The sequence below is a fragment of the Drosophila sulfurigaster genome, chromosome 2R (assembly GCF_023558435.1).
Source record: "Drosophila sulfurigaster albostrigata strain 15112-1811.04 chromosome 2R, ASM2355843v2, whole genome shotgun sequence".
Taxonomy (NCBI): Eukaryota; Metazoa; Arthropoda; class Insecta; order Diptera; family Drosophilidae; genus Drosophila; species Drosophila sulfurigaster.
Window position 1 is genome coordinate 5,074,927 of NC_084882.1, and position 10,130 is coordinate 5,085,056.

General features: G+C 37.8%; 1 protein-coding gene across 1 annotated transcript; it reads left to right on the top strand.

The window, feature by feature from the left end:
• Positions 1–259: 259 nt before the first annotated feature.
• LOC133836038 (uncharacterized) lies at positions 260–9,943 on the top strand. The gene is given in 10 exon segments (XM_062266316.1): positions 260–686; positions 3,953–4,168; positions 5,854–5,964; positions 6,024–6,447; positions 6,510–6,842; positions 6,905–7,264; positions 7,954–8,641; positions 8,785–8,835; positions 9,244–9,386; positions 9,388–9,943. Coding segments are annotated over 9 exon segments (2,430 nt in total). The 5' UTR covers positions 260–686; positions 3,953–4,097; the 3' UTR covers positions 9,637–9,943.
• Positions 9,944–10,130: the final 187 nt, after the last annotated feature.

Here is a 10,130-nt window from a genome sequence, read left to right on the forward strand (position 1 = left end):
AGTTATACAAAAAAGAAAGGTGCAGTTGTTGGCAACATTATGTTGTAGGTAGCCGGTATAAACCATAAAATGAGGCTAATACCCGCAAGGCAGACAAGTCCACCCCTGTGCCTGACTTATCGTTACTCTGTGCTCACAACCAGTTTTACGCTCTCGCATTCTCTGAGCATTTGGCACGGCATGAGTTAAGTTAAGTTCGCGACAGCTGCCGGCACAGCACAGCACACAGTGTTCCCAGTTGTATTAGTATTTTCGCATAGTAGTCAGTCTGAAATCGTCGGTCGATGAGCGCGGAAGTGCCGAAAAACAAGACAATAATTTAGACCGGAGAAGGCACAGGTCGCGAATTGTTTGAATGGCTTTGGCGTCGGGCATGGCTACATTCACAGCAGTGCATACGTTTACGTCAATGTGTATGTGTGGGTGAAGTAGAAGAGTAGACGTCTCAGACGAAGAAGTGGAAATAGTAAAATCGAAAGGCCAAGAAAAGAAATCAACACAGCAGCACTAACACCAACAAAGAAGCAACGTGTTCTTTTTTTTTGTTGTGAATGCGAAATTGGAGTTTCTGTTGCTTTTCGCCGTCTTTTTGTCTCGACTCTCGTCGTACTGGAGCAAATTCGCGTCGCGTGTTTTGTGTTGTAAATCTCAGTTGAAACCTGCATGAATATTAGTTGGTAATTGTAGTAAGTGACCATGGCGCTATTTAATAATAGTGTAAACGCAAACAACACAAACAAAAACAACAACAAATACTTGGATTTAAACTGAACCGCGTGACACACAAATCGATTGACTTGGAATCTCTGAACTAAATTGAAGTGATATATGTATAGTATATAGTATAAATATAAACGCAAATATAACTTCTCTTTACGATTAAAACCAAACTATAAGGGTCGATATCACATCCGGATATATGGAAGCATTTACATACGTATATCTGACGTACATATTTTCTATGCTGCATCTCTTTGTGCTCTTTGTGTGTGTGTGTGTGTGTATGCCAATGTGAGTCATCATAGAGTACGTAGTGTTTTAATATGCAATCACTGCACGCTTCCCTACATAGAAATTTTATTTTTAACCCTTGGCACATTCAACTTATTGTGCTGCATGCAAATTTCGACTACTTCGCCGTCAATCGTCTCGATTTTTAAAAGTGCGCCGATGCTATAAATACCAAAAAAAAAAAAACAAAAAAAGTAAGAAAGTTACAGTCGAGTGTGCTCGACTGTGGGATACCCCATTTTAATAAGGGCAAAATATTGCGGTATTATTTTCAAAATATACCGAAAATACTAAAAAAATACTAAAAATATACCAAATTGTATGTTTGGTATATCGATACAGCACACCATTCAAAATATACCATAGACGGCACAATGTACCAGATTGTCGGCCAAAGCAACTCAGACCCCTAGTAAGTAGGCGTTTTTGCCCATACAAAAGTATTTCCTTAATAACATCCACAATTTTTATCTGATCGCAACCAAATTTTCAGGGATCATAACTACTATAGTAATTATAGTATATACCAAAATTCACAACTCTAGCTTCAAAATTACGCTTGTTATTCGATTTTTTTGATTTGCGGGGGCGGAAGTGGGCGTGGCAAAATTTGAAACAAACTTGATCTGCGTGCAAACATAACAAATGCTGTCGAAAAAAAATTATAGCTCTATCTCTTATAGTCTCTGAGATCTAGGTGTTCATACGGACGGACGGACAGACACACAGACGGGCAGACGGACATGGCTATATCGTCTCGGCTGTTGACGCTGATCAAGAATATATATACTTTATAGGGTCGGAGATGCCTCCTTCTACCTGTTACATACATTTCCTGCCGGCACAAAGTTATAATACCCTTCTACCCTATGGGTAGCGGGTATAAAAAGCAGGCCAACGGACCGTTAAGTAAAAATTTAAATGCAGTGCAGGTTTCTAAGATGTTTATTTTCTATTTTATTTATAAAGTTGAATTTACTAAAGGCTTTCAGTATTTAACATTTAAATATTAAATAGACATATCTCTCAATGACTTACACTGTACATAATTATGTAAATAAAGTTTTTATCAAAATGTATGTACATATGTACATATTCTCTCATACCTCATACATCAGCACTGTTTTTCACTTTCTTTTCCTATAAGTGTCATTCGCCTCAATGATTGCTTGATTTCATTAATTTTCTTAGATTTACAGTAAGTAATTATCAGCCAGCAGATAAGACATTTCACGTGACTTGCTTGACTTGACTTTTTAATTTGTGTCATTGGGTTTTATTGCTAAAATCAATGAGCTTCCCAAAATAACAAAATCGCATAACTTATTGTGTAAATTTCAAGTGTTTTTGAGTGTAGTATATAATCGTATTGCAGGAGGTCAGTTATATATCGCAATATATAGTCTGTTAAAATGTATATAACATAAATACGCGTAATCAAATACTGCTTGTGTTGACTCAGTTCTCGACGAGTCGCTTTCAGAATTTTAAGTTACGCCAATATTATCAGTAAATAACTTTATATCTAAGCGTCACTTGAACAAAAAAATGTAATACATATATCTATACAAGGCCAGCAAGTTTTACACTTTAATAAAATTGAGTTACACTTTAGGGTTAAAATATATATGTAATATTTTTATAATCATAACTGAAAGATTCGTATACACGTATGATTTCTTAAGGGCACTCACTGTATGCATAACCAAATGATTCATTTGCTTATCAGCTCCATTGTCTTGTTCTTTATTTGTTAAAAAAAAGTTCAACCTAACATGGAAAATCACACTTAATAACACGTTACTTAACAGAAACATAATCGAATCCGCAATCGTTTCATGACACAATTAATCTTCTATAATCAGCTGTCAAAATGCAGATTCTAATCAAAAGAAAACACTACGTCAAGACTAAGATTTGAATGCGACTTGTGAACAAATTTCATCGTCATAATCTATACGTAGTATATACCAAAGTATCTGGCTGTATTTACTGATTCTGACTGTGTTCAATTCTGTTTGTAAAATAAACCAAATGATGTCATGTTCCAGACCCAAAACCCGGCTCACATTCCCATACCAAAATACACAAAAAACAAGAATTATATAGACACACACATATATATGTATGTACATATGTTTATCACCATCCGTCTGAGCGTTGATCTGAGTTCGAGTTGTCTTTTTCGATCATTAGCTCACCGGTTTGCAGAATGCCTTTTGTTTGTTTATTCGCCATTTATACGGAAATTCATCAGCTGAACTGTATTTTCCTCTCTCGAAATACACGTGAATACAGATGTATATGTATTCGTATGAGCTCATCTTTACGCAACATTAAATACATCATGAGCTTCTCTTTATATAAGAACTTACAATATGTGCGAGTAGAGAGAAACAATACTAAATCAATACTTTTACGAGACTTGAAGTCTAACCGTTTATAATTGATGTGCATTCGTAGCACTAGCATGTGGATGACCCTCATTGACACCTCCAGGCTGAGAGAACCCTGGAATCAGCATCGATGGCAGCGCCCACACGCGAGCTGTGAGCAATTCCACTTGCGGCAATTTCTGTATGCCATGTCTGTAGGGGATGACATATACTTGTGTATCTATCTATCTTGTGATGCATTTATCTAGAATTATTTTAAATTGCGGCAATTAATTTAATCAGCTTGGAAATTTTTTGTTGTTAAACAGAGTGCAACAGACTGCATTTCAATTGTATTCCGCATTGTATTGGATTCGTATGGGATTGACTTTTAGTTCAAACAATGCAATGAGTAAAAATCAATTTTTGAATTTAAAATGCAGTTTTGCTTCTGTTATTATTATAGTTTTTGCTGTGTTTTATTTTATACTGCCATTAATAATAAATGAACTATAGTTTACATCACATCACTGTATAATTTTTACGTACCTTTCATTTTTGCCCAGAATGTTAACAGACTCCAAAAAAATGAGCATCTATCAAGAACATTCAGCGTGATGAGAAACCCTACAAAGTATACCACTTAACGTAATATAACAGTAATCTAGTAAAACAAAGAACTAAAAAGAAAGTTACAAAGAACTTGTCAAAATGACAATAACATACACAGGTGAAGTAGCCACTTGCCGTGGCTTTGGCTGTTTTCTCAAACTACTTCTCAGGTAAGTGAGAACTAATCTAATAATATCACATGTACTCACCCTCATGTAAATATACTATATACATAAGTATTAGTATCAGTAAAGAGTGTAAAATTGCTAGTCTAGTGCTAATTAAAGAACTGACGCTGGGAATTGACGTCTCCACAGTTGCTCTTTAGTCCGGTAGTGAGGAACGTTTGTCAATTGCAACTGATGCAAAAGGTACAATTTCCTCTCAATACGCAAGTAAAATAACATACATACATATACACATAATACAGATACGAGTTTGTCGACAACTCCACCCTATATGCAAGTAATCTAGTTCACATGGTAGTCATGTGTTTGACATCCGTCATGCATGTAATTTGAATTATCCACACAAGTTTAATAAGTGCCAGGCAGTAGCTCGTCCCACACGATCCTAAATATTGACACATATTCCTATCTAAATGAATTGAACGTTTATTCGAATGTTTCGCTGATAATGTCAGCCTAATCATGATGTCACGAAACCTCTTCCTACTGCCTTCGTTAAAAAAAAAAATTATCTTAAGTATAATTTTTAAGCATATTCTTAATTATAATTAATTCATTGCCTATAAATAATTATTTTTCATTGAAGTGAACCAAAACAGATAATGACAGACAATTGTTAAGTAGGAGAAGCCTTGAAATCTAACAGACACTGATAAAAATTTCAAGTTTTGTTTTCCATTCCATGCTCTGATAAAAGAAAGATAAACTTCTTTTTAATGCTGTTGTTGTGGATGTGTTATCGCAGAAAATATTTGATAAGACTCATTATATCATGGGTGCGGGTTAATTGTGGGGTAGTCAAAGTTTTTTATAGCAATTAGCTGACTTTCGTTTGAAATGATCAGTGTATGTTTGTTTTTTATGACGTTTTGTCAGCAACAAGTAGACGGTGGCATTACTATCGTTCAATATCACGTCGGCAAGCCTTTTAGATGACGTCGCCAGTATTGTATGGGCATTTCCATAATGTCGCACCGGACATTCGCACGAATCCAACACGAGAAAAACAATATAATAAAAGCTAATTTTTAAATGACTAATACATATAATCAGAACAGGAACATAAGAGATTTGGTGTTTGTGTATTCGGTTTTAAATGGAACCATCGTTTGAAATTATAAAGGTTATATAAACAGTCGTTATACAGTTATTCGGCTTATAACGAAATGCAAGGAACAAGCGAAATCAGAAAGTGGCAAAGCAACTTGTTTAAAAAAATGAATATGGGTAATTCTCTGACGGATATTGCGTGTGACCATCTTTACAGTGAAAAAAAAACATAAACTAAAAGAATTTTAAAAATAAGTGAAGGTTATTCTTAAAGCTTTAGATTACTTCTTCAGTTTTACGATAAAATATATAAATTCGTGAATTTTTTGGTTTTGCGTACGAATTTCTTAATTTTTGCAATTATTAGAACAGAAAACAAAACAGAAAAAAATTCCAAATCTCCTCTTAGCTCTAATTAAAGTAGTAATCTAGAGCTATAAAAATAACCTTTTCTTATTTTTTAAATTCTTTCAGGTCAGGTTTTTTTTTCACTGTAAAGATTGTCGCACGTGACATCCGGCAGAGAATTACCTATATATAAATGTTAAAATGATTGTTTAATATTAATTTTAATTGATCATTAAATATACAAATATATTAACAAGGTTTACTTTCAGATGGCGAGGAAGTATTTACAAATTGGTTTGGCTAGATCTTCTAGCTTTTCTTACATTGTATTATGTACTCAATTTGGTCTATCGATTTGCGTTAAACGCCGATCAGAAGCAGTAAGTCGATAAACATTTTATCCCTTTCGAATATGAAATTCACTCTGGTCTCCTTGCAGAACTTTCGAAGAGATTGTGGCCTATTGTAATAGTCAACGTGAGCTCATTCCGCTCTCATTTGTGTTAGGTTTCTATGTGTCAATTGTGATGACGCGCTGGTGGAATCAGTACACATCTATTCCCTGGCCTGATCCCATTGCAGTCTTCGTCAGCTCTAATGTGCATGGCCAGGATGAACGTGGTCGTGTTATGAGACGTACAATCATGCGATATGTGTGCCTATGCCTGACCATGGTTTTGGCCAATGTATCGCCCCGTGTTAAAAAGCGTTTTCCGGGACTAAACAATCTCGTGGAAGCGGGTTTACTAAATGAAAACGAGCGCGCAATTATTGAGACAATGAACAAATCGTTTCCACGACCCTCAAAGCACTGGCTACCCATTGTATGGGCTGCCAGCATCATTACCAGAGCTCGAAAAGAGGTACATAATTCTCATAGTTTCGATATCCCTTTGATTACTATTTCGTTATCATCTATCAACAGGGTCGTATTAGGGACGATTTTGCTGTTAAGACTATCATTGATGAACTGAACAAGTTCCGGGGTCAGTGTGGTCTGCTAATAAGTTACGACACCATCAGTGTGCCTTTGGTTTACACCCAAGTGGTTACTCTGGCGGTCTACTCCTATTTCTTGACCTGCTGCATGGGTCAGCAATGGACCGATGGAAAGGTCGCTGGCACAGCAGGATTTTTGAACAAAGTCGATTTGTACTTTCCAGTATTCACCACTCTCCAGTTCTTCTTCTATATGGGATGGCTGAAAGTGGCCGAGTCTCTAATCAATCCCTTCGGCGAAGACGATGACGATTTCGAGGTTAGTTGCTAAGTTCTTAAAGCTTAAGCTGTCAAATTTATTCATATATGGTTATTTCATAGGTAAACTGGATGGTGGATCGAAATCTACAGGTCTCCTATCTGATTGTGGATGAAATGCACCACGATCATCCGGAACTGCTCAAAGATCAGTATTGGGATGAGGTGTTCCCCAATGAACTACCATATACGATTGCCGCCGAACGGTTTCGTGAAAATCATCCAGAGCCTTCAACCGCCAAAATCGAAGTGCCCAAAACAGCGGCAATGCCCTCGACAATGTCCTCAGTGCGCATTGATGAAATGGTTGGTAATAATGGCACCAGTAGCATGGCTGCGCCAAAGCCGCTTGCCGATGAGCAGCAAGGCGCACCCCTGCAGACAGTTACTTATGACCTTTCCAAGGGGGCGCCAGACGAGGAGGTTAGAATCAAAACGTTGGCAGCAATTACTACCGCTAAGCAGAAGAATGAGCCCCAAATAATTTGGCTAAACTTATTCCTAACTCATGTACTCATGCAATTACATGTGGTGAACAATTCGAGATCGAAATCAATATTCTAACCTTCTATTTTAAAGTGAATTCCGCACGGGATTCCCGATCATTGGCATATCAAATCACATCGGTGCTTGGTAGTTATATACCTGCGTCATAATCATAAAAATATTAAAACTATTGAACAAATAATTTTTATTAGCGCTTCCACAGTGAATTCTATTAAGAAAAAATGCATAATTATTATTACTGTTCATCTAAACTAGCGTCTCTAGCTTTTATGTTAAAGTATATAATAGGATTCACTGTATGGCAGCTCTCATCAAAATTTGAATCCAAATCTAGATGTAAACTAATTGGTGTTTGTGTCTGTCCTAATTATAAGATTGCATACTAACTTTTGATTCTAACATAATCTATTTGCCTACAGCCTCTAACTGCATCACAATGCATTGAACGGCCTTACTTTGCTTTTATTTTCTTAGTGCACTCCAAATACACAACTGCACCCTGTACCTCTAATGGTTTTAAGTAACTAATGCACATATTTGATTTTCTTGTCCTGATAACTCGCGATTCATTAAATAATATGTACCTTCGTCACCCCACTCTGCAGGCAGACGATGCCAGCGGCATTCATTTCTCGGCTGGCAATGGTAAAATGCGTTTGGGCCTGGGATCCTCGCCCAGTTTGGTTAGCGTATCTGGTACATTGTCTCGGGTAAATACAGTGGCTTCGGCGCTTAAGCGATTCCTTAGTCGAGACGACAGCCGTCCTGGTTCCGCAACTCCCAATGACGATCCGAACAAGTATCGTTTTCCGACCAGCGCTAGTTCGGCCAGTTTAACAGGCGGTGTCACCGCTGCTGCTGGAGTTAAGCCTACAGGCAGTATGCGAATAACGGACCAGGTCATTGAGGAGGTGGACGAACAGGCCACCATTACATCAATGCGTCCAACAGAGCCGCGTCCCAATGTAATGGACTTATTCTCACAACCCATTGGACAAACCCAAACAATTCCGTTACAACCCCCTCTGCCGGCCGCATCAACGATTCCACCCGCAACACAAGTGCGCTCCCAACCCATGGATATACCAAGGCGTTCACCTACATATGAGCGAGCCCAATCGCAGTACGAGCCAACTCCATCGCTGTTTCCACCCGGTGGCGTGGATGCACTGCTGAGCACCTCGGCTCCAGTCGGAGACTCTCTGTTGTCGGCTGCTACAGCGCCAAGCTCGCCCGTGGGTGACAGCAGCAAATCCCTCTATGATCAACAAAAGGCCGCGAGCCGAGAGACAGGTATGTTGATGATCGTTATCGGGATCGTGATTGCCCACGCTCGCACATTCTTGTTTGATATTCACATCTAACATTTATCTTCATATCCGTCCATCTACACAATTACTCGACGACGCTTAACACTCAACCTTATAACGTTAAAGCGATTGAGAGACCTGATGCACCACAGTTTTTCAGGTGGTTCGTAACACCCGGTAAAGTTCAAGCATTATCCATTGGCATCCAAGTTTTTTTTTATTTTGTTGTTGTTCTAAATAATCGTTGCCAATCATTAATTCCTTTGCGTTTGTGCGTCCTTTTAAATTTCAATTTTCTTAATTGGATTAAAAATAAAGTATTCTCCAATTGATACAACTATTTATAATTATTTAACCATCAGTATTAACCGGAATGTAGTAACCCTTGGAATTTGTAGATCGTACTTGTATACTTGCAATATTGCTTTACAGCCGTTGAAGCATTCCTACTTTCGTAACTATCCTATTTATATACTTATTTACTCTGAGCCTACCTAAGCTTTCCGTTAGAAGTTGCGTTTGTCTCTTGATATTGGTTTATTTGTAAATTTGATTTGTAATTAATATGTATATATGCTCTTACAGTAGAGAACTTGGACATTAAGACATCGAGTGATGTTCTGACCAACGTCGCAGCCGCTGCAGCAACAGCAGCCGCAACCGCTGCAACTGCAGAGCCAGTGCCGGATGAGGGTGACGACTTTGAGAAGTTGAAAGCAGCCCGAGAAAAAAGAAAAATTAAAACGACAGCAAATAAACTTGGCACGCACCATTAGCACTGCACCTGGCGTGGATCCCAGTGGCGTTCCTCTAGTGCCTGTTGTGCCGGTTGCTGTACCAATCGCAGCAGTTGCACCTCAAGCTCAAGCACAAGCTACTGCGCTGCCGACAAATGCTTCCAGCGCTGATTTACTCTCTGGAAATGATCCAGTCAGCAGTTCGACGATCAAATCGGAGGATGTAGCTCCGGGCAGCTGAGCTAGCCATCCCGGCCCATAGTATTCAGACATACTCATTCAATGTGTGTGATCCAGCATATTAATGTACGTTTTCAACATAAAACTAGCTAGCGTAACTGAATAGAGATTAAGTCATGTTAACCGACTATATTACATATTCAATACATTAGTCTGCATAGTGACGGACCCAGCTGAGGAATTTTCAAAATATGAAGCTCAAACTTGAGTGAGAATGGACCTACAATTTAACATTATGCAAATACAAAGTAATTAACATTAAGGGAAAAGTGATTTGAATCTTTAAATAAACTAAGTTTTTCTAATTACGCTTTGAGTTTTAATCTAGTTTAATCAAATGCTTATGAAAAATATTAGAAAATGTACTTCAACGTACCTTCTACCGGTTGTAAGAGAATATAATCAAATGAGTGTAAACATTGCAGCTGAGATGTTATTTTACCCCACAAAATTATTTCTAAACAAAACCCTATGGAGTATTGTCGTTAAGCTTTG